Source organism: Apodemus sylvaticus, chromosome 9, assembly GCF_947179515.1.
Source record: "Apodemus sylvaticus chromosome 9, mApoSyl1.1, whole genome shotgun sequence".
Classification (NCBI taxonomy): Eukaryota; Metazoa; Chordata; class Mammalia; order Rodentia; family Muridae; genus Apodemus; species Apodemus sylvaticus.
This window is the reverse complement of record NC_067480.1, coordinates 71934109-71955949: the sequence shown is the minus strand read 5'-3', so window position 1 is coordinate 71955949 and position 21841 is coordinate 71934109. Positions and strand designations below refer to the sequence as shown.

General features: G+C 55.2%; 2 protein-coding genes across 2 annotated transcripts; one reads left to right on the top strand and one right to left on the bottom strand.

The window, feature by feature from the left end:
- Nucleotides 1-1142: 1142 nt before the first annotated feature.
- On the top strand, nucleotides 1143-8926 carry Mydgf (myeloid derived growth factor). The gene is made up of 6 exons (XM_052193626.1): nucleotides 1143-1331; nucleotides 2316-2366; nucleotides 6334-6395; nucleotides 7016-7097; nucleotides 7730-7802; nucleotides 8515-8926. The coding sequence occupies exons 1-6, from the start codon at nucleotides 1179-1181 to the stop codon at nucleotides 8592-8594; spliced, it is 501 nt and encodes a 166-aa protein (XP_052049586.1). The 5' UTR covers nucleotides 1143-1178; the 3' UTR covers nucleotides 8595-8926.
- A 2912-nt stretch (nucleotides 8927-11838) lies between these two features.
- Nucleotides 11839-21585, bottom strand: Tnfaip8l1 (TNF alpha induced protein 8 like 1). Its single transcript, XM_052193624.1, has 2 exons — nucleotides 21488-21585; nucleotides 11839-13461 (listed from the first exon to the last, which is right to left on the bottom strand). Exon 2 carries the CDS (start codon nucleotides 13454-13456, stop codon nucleotides 12896-12898), a length of 561 nt encoding a protein of 186 aa, XP_052049584.1. The 5' UTR covers nucleotides 13457-13461; nucleotides 21488-21585; the 3' UTR covers nucleotides 11839-12895.
- Nucleotides 21586-21841: the final 256 nt, after the last annotated feature.

The following is a 21841-nucleotide window of genomic DNA, read 5'->3' as shown; positions in this document are numbered from 1 at the left end:
GATGGTCAGCTGTCATGGCTGCAGACCCCTTTCTTTACCCAGTATTCCACCTTGCCGGCCAGCAGAGAGATGGGAGAACTAATCAGCAGCAGAGGACTGGCCAGGCATGCTTAAGGTCCCATAGCAGCAATGCAGCACCTGCCGCCCATAAGAAGCTGCAAGACTGGAAGAGTCCACTTTTAAAGCACTGTTGTTATTATTTTATGTGTGTATGGTGTTTTGCCTGAATACATGTTTATCTGTGCACCACATGCATGCCAGGTACCTGCAGAGGCCAGAAGAGGACATTGGAACTCTTGGAACTGAGTTAAAGTTGTGAACTTTTTGGTGGTGCACGCCTTTAATCCCAGCACTTGGGAGGCAGAGGCAGGTGGATTTCTGAGTTCGAGACCAGCCTGGTCTACAGAGTGAGTTCCAAGACAGCCAGGGCTACACAGAGAAACAAAACAAAACAAAAAACAAAAACAAAAAAGTTGTGAGCCACCATGTAGGTGCTGGCCTCAAATCTTGGTCCTCTATTAATAGAACAGTCTATTAATTGCTGAGCCACAGCTCTCACAATAAAATATTTTTGAATAAAATTTAAAATATTTTTTTTAAAAAGTAAAATAAGTTACAAAACGAAAAACGATCAACAGGTGGTGGTGGAGGCCTACGCCTTCAATCTCAACACTCAGGCCGCAGAGTCAGGCAGATCTTTGAATTCAGGGCCCAAAGAAATAGACAAATAAAAGTGAAGTAAACCATATTAACAAGTTAATCTAACAAACTTAAACCCTGTCAACAACCATGTTGTCCTGAAGTGAGTTCGGGAATCCATTTAAGTGAGATATAAAAATACCCGGGGGAGAAAGGCAAATGTTACCTGCACACTCTGACCCAACAGCGCTGAGATGAGATTCCACCCCCGCCCCGCCCCGCCCCGCCCCGCCCCGCAATCCCGGTCCCCGCGCCCCCCCCCCCTGCCGTACGCCCCACTCTCGCCCCACCCCCCGCATCCGCGAGCGCCAATCAGAGGCCCTGCAGCGCCTCACGTGCCAAGGCGAGTCCCGCCCCGTCATGGCAGCCAAAGCCAGCCGCCCGGTCGGGCGGGACGAAGGCGTCACCTTCCCGCGCCGACGTGTCCCGCGCGTGTCACTCCACGTTCGCGCGCGCCTGCGCATTGCCCCGGAAGCAAGATGGCGGCCCCCAGCGGAGGCTTCTGGGCTGCTGTGGTCCTGGCGGCCGCGGCGCTCAAGTTGGCGGCCGCTGTGTCCGAGCCCACCACCGTGCCATTTGACGTGAGGCCCGGAGGTGTGGTGCACTCCTTCTCCCAGGACGTAGGACCCGGGGTACGTGCTAAGCCTCCTTCGGGGGAGCCGATGCTATGGACTGCCGGTACTGGGCGGGGCCAGACTCCCGATCGGGTCGTCCTGGAAACCCGTCGGAATGGCCGGGGCCGGGTTACCTGAAGAAGGGACGGAGCTGCTCCATCTGTGTCCTGTTAGTCATTCCCGACCTGCAAGGCGCCTTCCCCATGCCCATCTCATTCTAGAAAAGGGAACGCTGGTTGATAAGAGCAGCGGATCTAGGGGACTAGTTGTACAGGTCGCACGAGGATTACTCACTGAACTCGGACCAGAGAGGAAGCACCCCCAAGCCTTACACGGGTCCATCAACTCTCCTCTCAGTGGCCGTGAAGCCAGCAGTCAGCCTAGCCTCTGTGACAGCTGTGTCCCTGGCGGCCGTTGTGTGAGAACATTACTGTAGTCCCGTGCTTCCTGGCAGGCTTGTGTTCCAGGCAGGAAGTAGTAAAAGCCTGTGCCTATCAGGAGCCCCAGGTACTCGCCTCATAGGCACTGTTCTAATGGTGGGCTCCTGAGAGGAAAGAAATCTGACGGCCGATGGAGGGTGTCACAAAGTCTTTGTTTTATACGGTACCGAGGGATGGAACTTAGGGTCTGCCCTGGCCCTAGGCAGGGGCTCCAACCCTGAGCCACGCGCACAGCTCCTCACTAGGGGATTCTAGGTGGGACTCCACCGACTCACCCTCTCACCACTGGATTCTAGACAGGCTCAACCCTTGACCTCCTGGGCAGGGGCTCTACAGCTGATGTATATCCCAGCCCTCTTTGATCTGTTTTACATCAGGACAGCACCTTGAGAAGTCATCCAGGCTGGCTGTTTCCCAGTGCCCCCGTTTCCCAGTTCTGCCTCAGCCTCCTGGATACCAGAGATGATGCATAGGCCTGCAGTACCGTGGCCAGTACGCTAGGGTCTCGATTCTGAGGTTGAGGTCTTTGCCCTTCAGCTGCCTTACATTTTTCCTTCTGCAGGGCAAGTTTACATGCACGTTCACCTACGCTTCCCAAGGAGGGACCAACGAGGTAAGTTACTCAGGGTGTCACACAGCTGGTGTCAAGGGAAAGTGGCCAGACTCTTGAGGCACTGACTTCCCGGTCCCTTGAGCCTGAGGACTCGGCAACAACAGTGCTGATCCCTGGCTATTAATCTCTGTGTGATCGGTGAGCCACTGTGGTTCTTACTGTTTTAGTCACTTTGTTCATGGTTTAAAGTGGGGTCTTACTGTGTAGGCCTTGCTGGCCTCGAGTTGCTGTTGCTCTACCTGCCTCTCCGTCCTGAATGTTGGGTGACAGTTGTCACTACCGTGGGCAGTGGGACCTTTGTTATCACAGTGATCTGTGCTTAGCAGGCTCACCTGAGCAGCAGCCTGGGACAGTCCTCAGGGCAGCCGGTAAGCTCATCAGCGTACTAGGACTGGGAGGTGAATTATTATGAGGTTAGCTGCCTGCGCGCTGTGGGAGGCAACTGTCCTGCACACAGGTTTGTTCATTCAGTGGAAATATTGGCATCTCCAGAACCTTGGACACGAGTGTTCTGAGCAGAACTTTGCGTGGGAACAATGCGTGGAAGTGACTCAGTGTCCACGGATGGACAGGGGTGCACAGCACCTCGATAGTAGGAATATCACACACCCGTGAAGAAGTGTTGTATATGGCCGGGCAGTGGTGGCGCACGCCTTTAATCTCAGCACTTGGGAGGCAGAGGCTGGCAGATCTCTGAGTTCGAGGCCAGCCTGGTCTACAGAGTGAGTTCCAGGACAGCCAGGGCTATACAGAGAGAAATCATGTCTCAAAAAAAAAAAGTGTTGTCTACAGCATGGAGAGTGATAACAGCCCTGCTTGTGGCATTGAATGACTGAGTTTATTATGTACATAGCAAATAAGGAAAAGAAATGGAGAGGCTACAGACTGCAAAACATCTTCAATCAGGTACCCACTGAGCAGAAACCAACCACAGAGGCCAGGAGGGGGGCATCGGATCTCCTGGAACTGGAGTTAGAGTTGTGAACCACCATGTGGGTGCTGAGAATCAAACTCAGGTCCTCAGCAAGAGCAACCAGAGCTATGCTCACTGCAGCACCTCTGTAGTGGGGAGTTAGTGAATAAGACGAAAAACATCTGAGGAGGCAAGAGGGCAGTCAGCTGGAGAGCCCATGGAGGGCCCCAGGGCCTAGCTCCCGGCCTGTCTTCTCCACTAGAGGCAGAGTTTTAAGCATGCGTATGTAGTTGGATGCGGGTGTGTGCGCGTGGAGTGTTCTGCCCTCTGAGCTTAGAGGAGCCCGAGGTGTTGAGTGGTCGTGAGCTGCCCTGTGGGCACGTGGGGCTTCTGCTTAGGCCTGCTATTGCTGTGGTGAGTCACCACAACCCAAGCAAGCCGGATGGAAAGTGTGTGTTCAGCTCACACCTCCATGTCACTGTCATCGTTGAAGGGACTCCCAGGGCAGGAGCCTGGAGGCAGGAGCCGACGCAGAGGCCATGGAGGGGTGCTGCTCACTGCCCTGCTCCTCATGGCCTGCTCAGCCTGCTTTCTTAGAGAACCCAGGACCGCCCGCCCTGCAGGGCTCCACCAACCTTGAGCTGGGCCGTCCCCCAGGGATCACTAATTAAGAAAATGTCCTAGAGGCTTGTGGGGAGTCTGATTTTTATGGAGGTGTTTCCTCAACTGAGGCTCCCTCCTCTCCCGTGACTCTAGCTTGTCATGTTGAGCTGAAACTGTCCAGGGCAGCAGGTCCTCGGGGGCCGCACCGGCTCCCTGAACCTCGCTCCAGCTCTGTAGTCAGCTTGGGCAGTAGCTTCTGCCAGCTGTCGGCACTGCTGCCCATTGCAGGGCCGGGCCACCCCTCCCCCAAGACCATGGAGGGTACCTTGACACAAAAGCAGACCCCACTTCCAGAGCCAGCTTCCCCGTGAGCTCAAGGACAGTGTGACAGTGACGATTTCTATTACAAGGAGCATGGCACTGACACCACCACAGTCTGGAGGGACCTCAGGGATACTGCTCTGAGAGACAGAGACGCAAGTCACGCTGTGAGAGTCCAGTAGACGAAGTGTTCAGGACAGGAGCCCTGAGACAGGAAGGGGATGTGCTGGGGCAGAGACAGGTGTGAGGGGAGGCTCAGCACAGGGCTTCCTGTTGGACTGATGGAATGTTCTAGATGCGCAGTAGTGATGGCCGCACTATGGACTAGACGTAACAGATTTGTGTGCTTTAATGTGAATGATCCAGGGAATGAACATTTTCTACTTTATTCTGTGAGCACTTTTAGGGATTGCCTGTGCCTTGAGATTCAGTGGCTCTAAGAGGGCCCAGTAGCAGGCAGGATGGGTGGCGGCTGTCTTCCTGCTGTGGCAGGAGCCAGAGGTCACTGTCAGTCCCCACTTCACAGCTCAGGGACAGCCTGAGCTACACAAGACTGCCACTAAAGACAAAGCGGGGTGCGGACGCTCTGGAGCAGCAGCGTCAGGAATTAGCAGGTCTGTGGAGTCGGCAGGAACCACTCAGAGCCCAGCCTGGCCTTGCATGAGTGCAGCTAGGTCTGAGTGCGGCTAGGTCTGAGTGCAGCTAGGTCTGAGTGCAGCTAGGTCTGAGTGCGGCTAGGTCTCAGGGCTCCACTCTGGGGAGAATGCACACAACTTGCTGCAGGGTCCCTTTACTTTTGGGGTTTTTTGTTTGTTTAAAGATTTTTTAATTTTATTTATGAGTACACTGTGGCTGTCTTCAGACACACCAGAAGAGAGCGTCAGATCCCATTACAGATGTGTGGTTCCTGGGAGTTGAACTCAGGACCTCTGGAAGAACACCACTGAGCTCTCCAGCTCCCACAGGGTCCCTTTGTAATTGACACAGTAGGTCTTCGCAATGAAAGCCCCTTGGGAAGCCGGGAAGGGCCTTGATGGCAGTCCCTGGGCGAGGGCTGGTGGCCTGCCTGGTTGGTTTTTTTTTTTGTTTTTGTTTTGTTTTGTTTTTGTCTTTTATGTTTTAATTTGGAGGGGTTGTTTGTTTGTTTGTTTTGTTTTGTTTTGAGACAGGGTTTCTCTGTGTAGCCCAGGCTGTCCTGGAACTCATCTTGTAGACCAGGCTGGCCTCGAAGTTAGAAATCTGCCTGCCTCTGCCTCCCAAGGGCTGGGATTAAAGGCGTGTGCCACCACTGCCCAGCTCCGGCTTATGTTTTACTTTTATGTGTATGATTTTTTTCCCTACATGAATGTCTGTATACCAGCTACATCCCTGGTGCCTGTGTAGAACGGGCCTCAGGTCTTCTGTAACTAGTTACAGACGGCTGTGAGCCGCTGTGTGAGTGCAGTGAATAGAACTCAGGTACTCTAAAAGAGCAGCCTGTGCTCTTACATACAGAGCTGTCTCTCCAACCCTGGCTAGTTTTGGGCTTCTGTTTTGGTTGATTGTGTTGGATTGTTGATTTTTGATAGTCTCATGTAGCCCAAGCTGGATTCCTTCACTTCACATAGCTGAGACTAAGTCCTGGTTGTCCTGAGTGCTTGCTGCTAGGGTGGCAGCCATTCTCCATTGCCCATGTGCAAACCACGGACATTCTCTACTGCGCATGCACACGCCACAGTCCATGCAGGACAAGTGGGAGCAGGCTGGGTGGTGGTCCTGTGACCCTGAGGAAGCTCCAGTGTGTGTGTTGGCACCAAAGCACTAGGCAGAGGAGGGGGGGGGAGGGGAAGATGGTGGAGAGCAGGCGGGGGCTGGGCAGGCTGGGCAGGAGTGGAGTTAGAGCCTCATCTTAGACACCGATCCCAGGTCCCAGCTGAATTTAGACAGGGTCTCCCTGCTGCCGCGTGTGCTCAAGATGTCTTACAGGGAAAAGGTGACCGCATAGTGTCATGGTCTGCCAGCAGGGCGGTGTCTGTGGCTCTGGGGTAGGGTGCAAGGCTTAGGAGGGACCGTGTGTGGCGGGCCCAGGAGGGGCCTTGCGAAGAGGCTAACCACCTGTCCTTGTTCACCACGCCTGTCCTCTCTCCCCAGCAATGGCAGATGAGCCTGGGGACAAGTGAAGACAGCCAGCACTTTACCTGTACCATCTGGAGGTGAGCCGCTGTGCACAGGCTGGCTGGAGGTCTCTCTCCTCCTCGTCTCCGTCTCCCTCTCCCTCTCCCTTTCTGTCTGTCTCTTTGTAGCCACTGCACATGCGCACCCCACAGTCCATGCAGACAAGTGGGAACAGGCTGGGTAGTGGTCCTGTGACCCCCAAGGAAGCTCCAGTGTGTGTTTTGGCACCAAGGCACTGGGCAGGGGAGGGGAAGATGGTGGAGAGCAGGCAGGGGGCTTGGGAATCTGGTCACACAGCAGGAAGTCACCAAAGCACTGCTGGTCCTCTTGTTCCGTTCTGGGGAAGCAGAAGCTGGGATGTCAGGAGCTCAATGCCATGTAGTTAGTTGGAGGTCATTCTGGGCTACCTCAGACCCTGTCTCAAAAACCAGCCTTGAAACAAAAAAAGAAGGTAAACACCAAGAGAGAGCCCTGACCCCGGAGCTGTCACCCTTTCCTTCCCCACTCCCTGACATCCACAAAGCTACTTCCTACCTCTGGCTTTGGCATCCTAGAAATTTACCACCGTGGAGTCCCACGTCACCAGGCTCTTTCCAGGGCCTCGGTTGGGTCCTTCCCCCTCCCCGCCCCGCCCCCTGCTGACTCTGTCTTTCCACAGGCCCCAGGGGAAATCCTACCTCTACTTCACACAGTTCAAGGCTGAGTTGCGAGGTGCTGAGATCGAGTATGCCATGGCCTACGTGAGTTCCAGTCATGGGGACCCGAGATGAAGGGGCCTGCAGGGCCCCAGATACCATTCACTGCAAGGGACAGGACCCCATGTCACTCAGCCACCCCTAGGGCTCCCACCCAAGTTGACATCAGTGGGAGGCCCACTGTGGGGTGGTCCCTGCAGAGTGACTGGAGGAGCCAGGATGGCCTTGTCAACTCCTGTCCCTCAGGTAGTCAGTGATAGGCTCTTCCCTCAGAGCACCAGAGCCCTACAGCAGCCTCTCCTCACCACAGCAGCCTCTCCTCACCACAGCAGCCTCTCCTCACCACAGCAGCCTCTCCTCACCACCACAGCAGCCTCTCCTCACCACAGCAGCCTCTCCTCACCACCACAGCAGCCTCTCCTCACCACAGCAGCCTCTCCTCACCACAGCAGCCTCTCCTCACCACAGCAGCCTCACCATAGAGCCTCACCACATGTGTTCTGGGGAAGCAGTCACCTGTGATCTGACCCACTGCCCGGGCCCCGCTTAGACCACACCCTGGGAACGCCACACCCGCTCTAGCAAACATGCCTGGCTTTAGGCCACAGTGCCCAGGAGACAAAACTGAGGGGACTGGAGGGGACTTCTCTCTTCATGACACGTTTGTTTTATTTTAGTCTAAAGCCGCATTTGAGAGAGAAAGTGATGTCCCCCTGAAAAGTGAGGAGTTTGAAGTGACCAAGACAGCAGGTAGGTAGAGGTGGGTCCCAGCCGGGGGAAGGCACGCCGGTGCCATTTGGAGCCGGGCAGAGGTGGCACGTCTTTAATCCCAGCACCTGGGTGTGGGCTGAGTACAAGGTGCTGGTAGGACGGGCCCTTTGTCAGGGTTGTTCCAGCCAGTTCAGTTCACAGCACCCTAGTCACCAGTACTGGTCCACTTGCTGTTGCTGTGACAACATATCCGAGACAGGCTGCTGTATAAAGCAAAAAGGGCCTTCAGCGCCCCTGTGAGGACCCTGCGAGGACCTGGTGAGGGAGACACTGGCAGAGCAGGGAGGACAGTACATCCTCACAAGAGCCTGCTCAGGCTTGCCTGGAGAATTCACTGTGGAAGCGCCATGCTTGCTACACCCCCGGCTCCCTCACAGGGCCCGGGGAGGGGGTCCTAGGCTCCACCCCTCACCATGCCCACCAGCCCTCTTTGTCATTTCCCAGTCTCTAAGTTCCCAGGCAGGCTGGGATCTCCCGTGATCTCCCGTGTCACCCTGCCTGGCTCCGCAGTTCTCTACTTTCGTCTGCCTCCCGCCCCTGCCATCCCTGGCCTCTGTCAGCTCTCTGGTCCCAGAACCCTGTCAGGGGTTAGCTGTGCTTGAGTCTTGCAGTCTCTCACAGGCCTGGGTTAGCTGTGCTTGAGTCTTGCAGTCTCTCACAGGCCTGGGTTAACTGTGCTTGTGTCTTGCAGTCTCTCACAGGCCTGGGGCCTTCAAAGCTGAGCTCTCCAAGCTGGTGATCGTAGCCAAGGCGGCACACTCGGAGCTGTGACCTTCGCCTGTCAGGGGCCGCCATGTCCTCTTTCCTCAGGCACACTGGCCGGACTACTTGTCTAGGGCACTGGTTCCTGTAGGAGCTGGTGTTGCCCTGCGCAGGTCACACTGTCATTCCATACAGTTCTCTGAACCAGGGAAGGTGCAGGACATGTGTGGGGTGGGATGGAAGGACTTTCTGGTGTTCCTAAAGTTGAGATGTGGTGTGGTTTCCCCTCTGCGCCACAGACGAGTGTCCCCATCCCCGGACCACTTTCTAACTCCATCCAGGGCGTCTCACTCAGAGGATGGGAAAGGGCAGAACAAATAAATAAATAAGTAACCGCCTTAGTGGAGGCTCTGTGGGGTCAGGACTGAGACACGGACCCTCAGCATTCTCTACAGAGGCCACAGCAGGTGCAGGCACGTGGCCTCTCCCAATAGTGACTGTCACATAGGTGCCAGCACAGTGGGTCGCAAGGCAGCCAGTGACTTTGCACGAGGACTTGTCACACTCTGTCCTGAGACCCCATGTGCCTTCGATCCACACTGTGGTTCTAGCACTAGGACCACAGCGCAGGCCACTGTCCCCACAGAGTCTGGCTGTGGGTGGGCTTTCGAAGTTGGATGGAAGCAATGTGTTTAGATTTATATTATGCTGTGTCTGTGTGTGAGTGTGTCTGTGTGTGTGTGTGTGTGTGTGTATGAGAGAGAGAGAGAGAGAGTCCGAGTTAGTGAGTGTCGTGAATCTCTGCTGTTTGTGTGCCCATGAAACAAGAAGAGGGCACTGCATGGCTGACACTGGAGTCACAGGTGGTTATACCACCTGTGGTGCTGGGAATTGAACCTGGCTCCTCTGCAAGAGCGACCAGTGCTCTTGACTGCTGAGCCACCTTTACAGCCCTAGTAAGAAATCGTAGAAAAATAAAACGAAGGGCTGGAGAGATGGCTCAGCAGTTAGGAGCACTGACTGCTCTTCCAGAGGTCCTGAGTTCAGCTCCCAGCAACCACATGGTGGCTCCCAACCATCTGTAATGGGATCCCGTGACCTGTTCTGGTGTGTCTGAAGACAGTGACAGTGTACTCATAAATAAAATTTTTAAATCTTTAAAAAGAAAATCAATCAAACAAACCACCTGAAGCCAAAGAACCCTATATAAGCCCTAAAGTGCCCAAGCCTTTCAGAGGGACCTTGGGGCCTGACATCTGACTTGATATCCACTGAGGGACCGGGGCTGCCAGACAGGCCTGTGCCTCACGCAGATCTGCAGGGGTGCTGCACCCTCGCGCAGGTGTGTTCATGTGTGCTACCCCACAGCTAGGGCCAAGTGCCCGTCTGCTGCCCCTTCAGGCGTTAGGGAAAGGCAAGGGGATCTCTGTGTGTTGGAGGCTAGCCTGGGCTACATACTGAGATCCAGGACTGCACAATGGAACTCTGCCCTAAGAAAGTGGAGCTGACCTTTGAGATTTGAGGCTATTTCACACTACTTACACCCTTGGAAGGACAGCCACCAGCGGTGCCTTAGGGGCCTCTAAGTGCCATGGGCTCTGAAACATGGATGCAGGTGGCACCGTCCAAGCCCTCAAGTCCCCAAGTAAGAACGGACACAGGATGATGTGAGGGCCAGGCTATGCAGCTGCTCCTGTGTGCCTTTCGGAGTCCCTAGTTGTTACCAAGGATACAGAGTAGGTAGAACTGGGTGCTAGGACATGTTAGCCCTTTAATATGTTTCTGGGGGAAAAATACTGGAAATGAACCAAGCCCCTCAAGTACAGGAGGGCAGTGGTACTGCAGAGCTACGCCAGGACCCTCTGATCATGTGACTGCAGCCACAGCCACAGCAGGACCCTCGGATCATGTGACTACAGCCACAGCTATGCCGGGACCCTCAGATCATGTGACTAAGCCACAGCCACGGCGGGATGTGGAGCTAAGTGGGTGTAGTGGAGCCTGTGGGGAGCCCACCCCACCCTGTTCTTCCTAGGCTGGGCAGATTAATCTGTGTCTTGGTGCTTGAGAGCCACGGAGCACAGGCCACAGGACAACTTGGGGCCCTGAGTCTCCTTTCTGTGGCACCAGGATTAGACAGACCATCAGGCTTTGCAGCAAGCGCCTCTCCCCACTGTGCCATCTCGGCAGTCCCAAGACCAGAAGCAGACCTGTGACCCTGAGCTCGAACAGCCAAGTCCAAGCCACCTTGGGTATCAAAAGCTCAAAAGGAGACAGGGCTGGTAGCAGGGCAGTGCGGCGCCAGAGCCTCTGTGTCGCATTCATGAGGCTCAGTGACAAAAGAAAGCTTGTTCCTGGTGCACTCTGATTTTCATCTCACCCCTGCGAAAACAGCCCCACAAAACTCAACTGTCCCCTTTACTGGTCCATCTGGTCGGCCCAAGGGACAGTTGCGTGCATATTTGTGTTCTAGTTTCAAGACCCTGCCTCAGGCTTAAAGTGAGGACCCCGACAGCCCCCCCCCCCGCCCCCCCCACCCCCCCGTGGCTCTGGAATGGCGAGAACGGCTTCAGGGATCATTAGTCAGGGTCCCCGAGAAGTTGCTGGAGCAATGCAGAGCATTGCGGGGCTCAGGCTGGGGTCCTAGCCAACCCTTGGGATGCTGCGGCAGAAAAACCATTAATTCCAGGCCAGCCTGGGTTACACGGCAAAATATTGTCTTTAAAAAAAAAAAAAAAAAAAAAAAAAAACCTGGTTCGAGGCCAGCCTGGTCTACAGAGTGAGTTCCAGGACAGCCAGGGCTACACAGAGAAACCCTGTCTCAAAAAAACAAAAAAACCCACAATCTGGCCCTCCAGGTTGTAAACACTGCCCTAAGGACACGCAGCCCTGCACATTCCGTGTCCTCTGTCCTCTCCCTGTGCCTCAGAGAACCTTCCCAGCAGCAGCACTGCACAGCTGCTGTGCCAGGCCCTCCACAGACACGAACTGCAGATGCAGGATCTTCACAGGTCTTGGTCGTCCCCACGAGGTGGACACTACCCCTGGGCCAGGCTCCTGACCGTCACTGGAGTATTCTAAATCTATCCCTGATCACGCTCCCAGGCCCTCACTGGGGGATTCCAGACAACTAGCCCACACCTCTGCTAGGCACGTGTAGCCGAAGCCTGCTTTCCAAGGATAACAGTCCTAAGAACCAGCTGGGTTAAGGCAGTTATGCTGTCTCACATGACCACAGACAGGCTCAGGTAGCGGAGGCCGTGCTTCCACCTGTGCGGTCAGTGTCAGTGACAAACTCAGGCTACCACACAAAGAGAACAGATGGATTTGTTTCCCAAATATGGAATTATAATGTAACACAGACTGTGTCTCCAGGGGCTTTACCCTGGTCTAAAGCTGGGGACAGCCTCTGGGGTCCCCATGCTTGACAGCAAGTCCTGTACTATCTCTCAGTGAAGACCCTAAATTTCAACCCGGATTTGCGCCTCCTTGCTGAGTGTTCAGGACCCCTTCGTGTTTCCAAGCCCCCGCGGTGCATCTGTGTAGGCGTGTCCACACGGAGGTCAGAGGCCAGCTTTCTAACACGTTTTCTTCCACCACAGAGATTTTGGGACACTCCAGTTATCTGGCTTGGTGGCAAGCACTCCTACACGCTGAGCCATCTCCCCGGCTCTATTTCTTTTCTTCAACGCCAGGGTGCAGTTCCCCCACCAGGATCTCAAATCCCAACACCGAAGTGTGCTTGGAGTCTCTCCTCTCAAAACCATTGAGAGAAGCCATGGTCCTGCGCCCAGCATCTGTCTGCTGGTGTCCCTGGCTTGCAGCAGCAGGACTCCTCAGTGCCCAGTGCCCTGCAGCATCGGCAGAATAAGTCTTCCTGGGCCAGCCTATGTATACAGCCTGTTACAGAGTCTGGTACTTGTTCAACGCTAGTCTCAACAAGAGTTTGAACTCCATTTTCTAAAGCAAGTCACCTTGGAAGGACCTGAGACTAAGGAAACAAATATAATCATTTGGCAGGGGTAGGGGTGAGGGGAGTACAATTCTTATCTCCCAATTCTCCACAACCTTATTTGAAAGACTGAGAATGCCCAGACAGTGGGGTGTTGGCACACACCTATCGTCCAGCACTCTCGGAGGTGGGAACAGGAGGCTCAGGAGGTCAAGGTCAGCCTTGGCTACATAGGGAGTTTGGGGTCAGCCTGGGCTACATGAGACCTGTCTCAGAAGTAAGAAGAGAAGGTGGGGAGACACAGCAGATAAGTGACAGAAGCAGGGGAAACAGAGGACACCCTGTCTCAGCACAGGCAGTTCTGCGTTCTTGGGGACAGTCACCAGTGGAGGATGGTCTCCAGGTGGCTGACTCCAGGTCAGATGCCACCCTCGTCCAACATCCTCCCAAGGCCATCACAGATGCGACACAGATGGCTCCGGTAGGGCTCTGCTGGGCTGTACAATGCGGCCAGGAAGTCAGCATTGGCAAAGTGACTGAAGACGTGGTTGATGCGGCCGTGGGACTTGGCGGTGAGGTGCGGGCCGACGGCCTGGTGCAGCAGGTCCCTGCACTCCAGCAGCCCAGCGGCCAGCACACGCCGGTCAAAGGTGAAGTCTACCTGGTGGAAACTAAGGGCTGTCATGGCCAGGCTGCGGACGCGGCCCCGGAAGCGCTGCAGCTGGGCCAGCTCATGACCGTCCAGCTGGTCGGCCCGCAGCAACACTGCCAGCTTCACGGCCACCTTCACCAGGTTCTTCACGACCCTCTGCGCCTCCTTCCGGCTGCGGGTGAACTCCTTAGTGGCCTGGTACAGTTCATCCAAGACCTCACTGCTGGTGTTGTCCACAAACACAGCCACCATGGTCTTGGAAGCCATCTTGCTGAGGACTTTCTTCTGGGCCTGCAGGGCCAGGCTCTTCGTGCTGAAGGTGTCCATGGGCCCTGTCAGAAGGACACAGTGCTCAGGTCAAAAAAAAAAAAATTGAATCTGGACAGGGTTTGGCACCACTCCTATTCCCCAGCAGTCAGTCCATCATCTCCTAGCTGGGGGTTGAGGCTTCGGGTGGAAGCCCTTCGGGGTCGTCATGGAGGAGGAGTCAGGAAGTGGCCAGGAAGACAGGTAGGCTGGGTCCTGTGGGCAGTCATGATCTCCTGCCCCACTGCCCAATTCAAGCATTTTTAGCAATTTTCCAAATGACAGTACTAAAAACCACTGAGAGTTCTCATCCCTAATAAACTTCTATACATCCCACAAAGCCCTATTTCCAAACCCTTGCTTCTTTCCTAATAAACTCCCACATGCCTTCCAGTGCCCAGGGTCCCTGAGTCTGCCCAGGGACAGATCCATCCCTCAGCTCAGCCTGGGTAGCTAGCTCCTCCTCCAGGAAACAATTTTAAGCATTCTTTTTTTTTTTAAGATTTATTATTTTATGTATATAGAGTACACCATTGCTATCTCCAGACACACCAGAAGAGGGCATCAGATTCCATCACAGATGGTTGTGAGCCACCATGTGGTTGCTGGGAATTGAACTCAGGACCTCTGGAAGAGCAGTTGGTGCTCTTAACCACTGAGCCATCTCTCCAGCCCAAATTTAAGCATTCTTAATACTGACCTATGGGGTACGCCCTCTGAGCCTCACAGGGCTGCACAGCTGCAACCCCCCCCCCCCCAGACCACAGAGGGACAGCGCAGGGCCTGCCCCCTCATCTGATGTGTTCTTGGGGACTCCAGAACCCTCTGGGAGCGAACAAACTTGGAAGAGCAGAGCGGGGAACATTATAGGGCAGTCTCCAGACTGGGCCCTTGGGCCTCCGTTTTGCCCCAGGTCCTGGTCATCTATCCATCGCTCAGTCTGTCCTGACGGCCAGGGGCCAGCAATGCCCCACCCTGCCCTGAGACCACTCCTTCACTCCCAGAGTGCCCTACAAAGCCTGCTTTTGTGTGAGCCCAAACCCCAGGAGAACATCCCTGCCTGACCCCAGGGTCTTAGCCCTCGGCTGCCTGACCCTAGAGGTCAGCATGGGCACAAGAAGGCTCTGTGTGCTCGCCGCCTGTCCGCCTTGGCTCTCCACCCCCACTGCCTATCAGGCGGGGTCTGGCACTGCTGTTGACACAGGGATACGTGGCAGCTTGGCGCCTGCTTGCCACGTGAACCCATTTCATCTCTTCGGCCAACGCCATTCTGCAATGAACAATGCCATCCCAAGTGGCCCAACCGGGAACAAATACGTAAGGGCGACTCTGTTCCTCCAAGTCCACTATACCACAAGGCCACACAGCAACAAAGACAGTCTACCCCACCCCCACCACATCCCTACACCTGAATCCTCCTGCCTCCTCCCTAATGGCTGTGAATGGCGCTGAGTCCAAGGCGGGCAGATCGCTCGCCTGGGGCACAAGGTCCCCAGGACTCGGTCCCCAGCTCTCTGAGGTGGAGGCAGGAGTTCACAATCCTCCACAGCTCCCAGGGAGTGGGGGTCAGCCTGGGTTACCTGAGCCTCTCCAGAGAGAAAAGGACGAGAGAAACAACGCGGGACCTGAAGGGACCTCCCCGGCACCCTGAGATTCTTTCCCAGTTGACACTGAGCACAGGGCTGTTAGCAGAGGGACAAAGTCTTGTGTCCCTGTTTGGCTCCGAGGCTAGTTGACCCCATGAGGAGTGCTGGCGACCTCTGAACCTTGCTTTTCCCATGGACAAAGCTAAATCTGGACTCTAAGGCTCAGAGTTGAAACCGCGTGTGTGTGCACGGATTTCCGGAAGCAGGAAGGATGGCGATGGCGGTGGCACAGCTGCAGCCAGTCCTGGCCAGGCCCTCCCGGCTCCAGCCGAGCCACCACCTGAGGCCGCCAGCTGCTGGCCTCTACTTCCTGTTCTGAAACCCATTGTTCTGACAGAAACTCCCCATCGAGGCTCTCCTTCCTGCACAACAGCCATGAGGGAGGCCTTCGGAACAGGGACTTTCCCAGGGAAGAGGTGCCCGGCCTAAGTCTGGAGCCCAAGCAGCCTGCACTCCAGCTTCCAGAACACAGCCCCAGCACTCACTCAGTCGCTCAACGGCCTAATGGGCATTTATAGAGTACCAGTTGTATACCAAACACAGAAAGAGACCTTGTCTCTGACTTCCCAGGGTTCCTTTCCTGGGCCTTGGGCCACGGCTTAGACTTGGTATGGTTTTTAAGTTTTTGTTTAGTAGAAGCCGGGCGGTGGTGGCACACGCCTGTAATCCCAGCACTCTGGGAGGCAGAGGCAGGCGGATTTCTGAGTTCGAGGCCAGCCTGGTCTACAGAGTGAATTCCAGGACAGCCAGGGCTATACAGAGAAACCCTGTCTCAAAAAAACAAAAACAAACAAACAAACAAAAGTCTTTGTTTAGTTTGAGACAAAGTCTTGCTCTGTAGACCAAGCTGGCCTCAAACTCACACATACACGCCTGTGTCTGCTAGGATCACAGCCATGTGCCGCAGTGCCCGGTTACCTAGGCTTTCCAAGGCCCTTCAAACCCTACCTGAGTTTTCTTGTACTCTGAACCCTGTCAATCCCTGTAGCTCCCAGCCTCCCACAAACAGCCTCTGGGTTCCGTGGACACAGCACCTTCCCCTACACAAGGTCGGGTTACCCCACCTCCACTCTGACATGGACAGGTCAGCCTGGTACCCAGCCCTGAGCCCAGGAATCAGCCTCCCCTTGCAGGCACACTCTGGACTCCCCAATCCACCATGGCCTCCACAGCACAGCTAAGCCACGGGGCCTTTGCACAGTTGCAGAAGCTTCCAGAGGCCTCTCCGAGCATAAAGATCCAGGCTCAGAGGAGCATAACCCAGTTTCTGATTTTTCTTTTCTCCCAGTTTATTTGGTTGCCTTCTGAATATTTTTTTTAAGACTTATTTATTTGCTGTATGTGAGCACACTGTAGCTGTCTTCACACACACCAGACGAGGGCATTGGATCCCATTACAGATGGTTGTGAGCTACCATGTGGTTGCTGGGAATTGAACTCAGGACCTCTGGAAGAGCAGCCAGTGCTCTTAACCGCTGAGCCATCTCTCCAGCCCTGGACTTGTTTTTTGAGTCAGGTCAGGCTGACCTGAAGCTCACTGAGTAGCTTGAACTCCCGATCCCCCTGCCTCTGTCTCGTGAGTAGTGGGATGACAGGAATGTTTCACCATTCATGGTGTATGCAGTGCTGGGGTCCAAGCCTGGGGGAGGAGAGGCTGCGAGGGTGGGAGCCAGGTCCCTTCCGGTCCCGGTGGGGTCTGCAGTACGCGTAACACTGGGTTTACACCTGGTGCTGAGGAAATGTCTGTGCAGTGACTAATTCCTGAACACGAAGTGGGGTGTGAAGAACTCTGGAAAGGGAAGCAGGAAAAGATACAGGGCCCCAAGGACTGGCGGCTCAAACTGGGGTAACCCATATGTGTCCCCGTCTCAGCCCGCCAAGACCACAGTGCAGAAAGCCACCATGACTTCCCAGAGCACAGAGCTGCACGCTGAGTCCTCACAGAGCATCAAGGGCCCGTCGAGTGGCCTCAGAGACGGCGGGACGCAGAGTTTGCCGTCTGAGTGCACACCGTGAATCCCCGCCACCCACAACAACAGGCTGGATGGCTGGTATAACCCCAGCGCTGGACGGGTGCAGATGCAGACTCCTGGGCTTCCGCGGCCTGCCAGCCCAGCGCCCTTCACTGAGCCCCAGGTCCAGTGAGCGCCTGCGTCAAAGAAGAAGGCCGAGGCTGACGGAGGAGGACGCCTGCGCTTCAGCTCCATTCCCCAGACACACAGATGACTGAGGGGCTGTGGCCATCAGCGGTGGTCAGGATGGCCTCTGACAACACTGGGTCTCACAAGATGATTCCTGTCACACTTCATTCGACAATCATATGTGACATATGCCACACTTTATGACATTCGCCCACAATCACCCTCGGCTTCTAGAACGAATGCCCTCAGGGGCCGGGCAGCATGGAGGGCCTAGAACACCCAAGGTTCCATCCTCAGGATCAGGCACACCAGGTGTCACAGATGACCTTTAACCCAACCACTTGGCAGGCAGAGGCAGGAGGATGTCTCTGAATTGGAGGCCAGCCTGGTCTACAGGGACATCCTACACTCAAAATAAAGGGTCTGCACTGTCTTTTCTGAAGTCATTGAGAGTGCTAGGAGACACACCCCCTCCCACCTGCTCACATACGCACGCCAACCCCAATCCCAACGGCTTGGTAATACACAACACACACAACACACACACACACACACAAACACACACACACACCACCACCACCACCATCACCCTGCTTGCCCATCATCCAGATTACTTTTGTAAATAAAGTGTGACTGTCACATGCCACGTGCACTAATTTGCATATCGCACAGGTGGCTCTCACTCTGAAGACCCAGAGGTGCATAGAGGCAGTGGCTGGTCCCCCACAGCTGGAAGTACTTCCGCTGACCCCTCAGTCCGCCAGGCCCCATCTCCACAGGCTAGTCAGTCACATGGTAATGAAGGCTTCCTCAAAAGGCTGAGGATCCCGGTGCAGTCCACATGGCCACCACAGCCACCTTCAGCAGCAGAGGTTGACAAGAGAAATCTGAAGCTGGGGAGGCCATTTCCAGGACACTCAAGAAGGGGGATAAACTCTGGCCCAGGACCACCGCGATCGATCGACTGATCGACCGATTGCTAGGCCGGTGGCCACTAGTGTGTCATGTGTGTGCCACCACCCCTGAGAGCGTCCTTTATTTATTATGTGGTTCACATTCTGTTGGCGTGGCACTAGGTAACTGTGCTGCTGCCAGAGTCCATCCCTGAGACCCACACTGTGGAAGTGAGCAATGACTCCCACAAGTTGTCCTCCGACCTCCACACCCGCGTGCCCGGGCTCTCTCTCACACAGTAAATAAATGTAATAAATAATAAACACGATTTACTTAGCTGAAGCACTCAGTCCTTGACTTTTAATCTGGGTTTAACAACCAGATGGCAAGATTCCCGAAACCCAGCCGCAGCACGGTGCAGCGCTCGTGAGGCCCATGCTGCCTCCCACCCCGGGCAGCCCCGGGCCTCATGAATTCTTTATGTCGCCCGTGAAGTGCATCCACATCCATAATTGATACCACCAAGCCCGCCGTCCTCCCTCTCCACCCTGGTTGACTGTCCCAGGGCCGGGGCGGGGTACAGCCCCTCGTCACCCAGGGCCCGGTGCAGTGCGGCCGGCTGGGGGCTCCACCTCCACCCGGCACCCTGAGCTCCACTGCCTTCCAGGAAATCCACAAGACACTGGCGACTTCTCAACCAGGCTCCCCTCAAGGATGCTGCTGCCGGGGGAATGGGACAAGTGGACGGGTCCTGAAGCAATGAGCGTTGAGAGGGCCGGCAACATGGCTCAGCAGATAGAGGCGCTTGCTGTAAAGTCTGACAAGCTGAGTTCGAGACCAGAAGTAGAGAGGACCCTGCTGGTTGTCCTCTACGCATTACAGTCACAAAAAGGAATAAAATATTTTAAGAGAGGCTGTTACAGAGCCAGAGAGAGTCCACAGTTTCTTTAGCAATGAGGTTAAGATAGGGTCTTATGCTGTAGCCCAGGCTACCCTTGGATTTACTGTGATCCTCCTGTCCCAGCCTTGTAGGTGTGTCCCACCGCACCCAGCATCCACTCAAGGTTTTAACAAAAGGGAAACCTGAAGGTTATCAGCGTGTGCATTCAGAATGCACCGGCTCCCCCCATTCTCAACGGTCTGAAGCCTCCATCCTGGTTCCTCTCACCCTATCCAGGATCCCTGAAATGCCAGAAGCCCCCCGTGAGCACTGAGTTAGCTCCCCCTGCCCTCAGCCCTCTGCTCCCATCTCTCTCTGCTGCAGCCACAGTCCCTCCTCCCCTCACCCCTCAACACCAGGCTCAGTCCTGCCCCAGGACCTTTACACATGCTGAGCCTGCCACTTAGAGCATTCTTCCCCAGGTTGCTATCACTCCTCTCCGTGAACACCCAGTTCCTTCCTCTTCCTTCCTCTTCTTACAGTTACCATTAGAACTCAGGACAGAATCCAGCGTTACCAACTGTGAGGCAGGAGATGGTGGGCATGGGGCCAGCTTTAGTCACTGCTGTGTGCTGGTGCCATTAGCGACCACACTTCGCTTACCTCAGTGTTCAGGAACAGTTTATCAAATGACTAAAGTTTCCAGATGGGGCTCAGGAAAACCATGCAGGGGGAGACACGGGGTTCTTGGTCTTCTTGGAAGAGTGAGCTCACTGGGCCCCTGGATCAACCTCGCTCACTCCAAGCCTTCACTAAGCCCTGGATGGCACCAAGTCAGTAGGTGGCATGCCGTCCCGTGGCCATGATTGTGTAGCCTGTATGCGTCCCCTCATACGAAATCAATTTTTTGTGACGTGAGTCCTAGCTTGCCTAGGGCTCAGAGAGTAAAACGAGGGACAAGTCTCTATGTCTCTTCATACCCTCAGGATCCACCCCTCACCCGTCACAGGACTCGGAGCCCTGGCCCAAGTCTGGCTCACCAAGCCCGGGAAGCCCCGGGCAGGTGTTCTGTGATCACTCTTTGTCCTGTTACACCGTACAGTCCCCATTGCTCCGCCCTCACCCCTCCCAGTCACCCACATCCTAGGTGAGGCCCGGATCATGAACTTGTTATGTTTTAAAGTTGGCGCTGCCTGTGTTGATCTGCCAGGGTTGTAGAGGGCTCAGCACGCACAAAGGTCCTGAGTGCAAGGACATTCCGTGTGGAAAAGAGGCGGCCACTTCCAGGTCCCAGGACAGAAAAACAGGAAGTTTGGCGCTCAAAACCTACAGTCCAGTTCTTTCCTTCTTTCCGTTCCCTTTCTTTCTTTCTTTCTTTCTTTCTTTCTTTCTTTCTTTCTTTCTCTCTCTCTCTCTCTCTCTCTCTCTCTCTCTTTCTTTTTTTCTTTCTTTCTTGGTCGGCTGTTATTTGATACAGGATCTAGATATGTAGTTATGGCTAGCCTGGAACCCACTTTGTAGACACACAGGCATCCCCCTGCCTCTGTTCTGAGCACTGGGTGAATGCCATGCGCCGTGACCCCTGGTTTATGTGTGTCTGGGCTGGAACCCAGGGCCCCTTTCTTCCGAGGCGAGCACTGCTCCCTGGGCTACAGCCTGGGGCCCCTTCGTGTCAGACAGTGTGTGGCCCGCCCTGGCTCAGCCTCTATTCTGTCTTTGCTTTTAATCCTCCCAGAAGCCTCAGGGACTCATGAAACAACTGTCCCAAGTCAGACAGGGAAACTGAGGCTTATAATTAAGTTACTTGTTCAAGTGAGTCAGGTTTGTCTAAGCTGTGTCCTGACCCCAAGGCTTCCAGAAGCTTCACGGCCTGGAGCTCGGGAAGTGACCCAGAGGTCTGTTTCCAACTCAGCGGGTCCACCCTGTCCCTCCCCAGACCGGCTGCTCACACAGGTAAGAAACCAGATTCTGGTTCCCTCTCTGTCTCCATCTCCCTGGCCAGCCACAGCCCATGCTCTGGACACCAGTTTACCCTCCAGGCTACCACGGAAAGAGCCAGGGTGCCCCAGGCCTCGATCAGGTCACCTGCCAATTATGTGACAGCCACTGTCCCAGTTCCCAGTTGGTAAAACTGAGCCCAAGCCCTCGGGCAATGGGAAGCTTGCAGTGCCAGTTCCAGTCAGGGTGAACCTGCTCAGGTGGGATTCCGGCATCAGCCAGAGCCACAGTGGGGTCCAGCCGGCTAACTCAGAGAATACCCTGACCATTTTGGAGTTAGGCTGCGCACCTGTCCATCAAGGCCAAGTCCATCAAGTCTCCTCTTGAGGACGTGTGTTAGGACTACTGCAGCAACCTGCTCACAACACCGCTGCTCTCACAGCCAGTAATAGGTATACAGAGGAAAACTGAGGCGGGGTGCGCATAGGGCGGTGTGGGGATAGGAGGGGACGCGGAGAGCCCAGGATAGCCAGGGCAGGACCCCATCGCTCACCTGCTCCCGGATCTGTCAAGCCGTCAGTGTTCTTAGGTGCCTCTGCCGAGCCGCAAGCATTGGCCGCTGGATGTGAGCCCAGCCGCTGGCCCGGAGGCCACGCCCCCGAGCAAGGGCTCGCCCCCTCTAGACGCTCACTGGCTCGGCAAATGGTAGCGCACAGGCGATGTACGAAAGAGCCAATGGCAGCAAGCCTCTGCAGGAGGTGGGCGGGATGACGAGGGGCGTGGGCGAGGGCGTGGTCTGCGGCCCTGGGATTCCTTCGGACTAACGCCGGTGCTGGGGTGCCGCGGCGGGAAAGTGTTGGAGGGAAGAGGAAGGAGACTGGGACGGAGAAAAACGGGGTATGCGTGC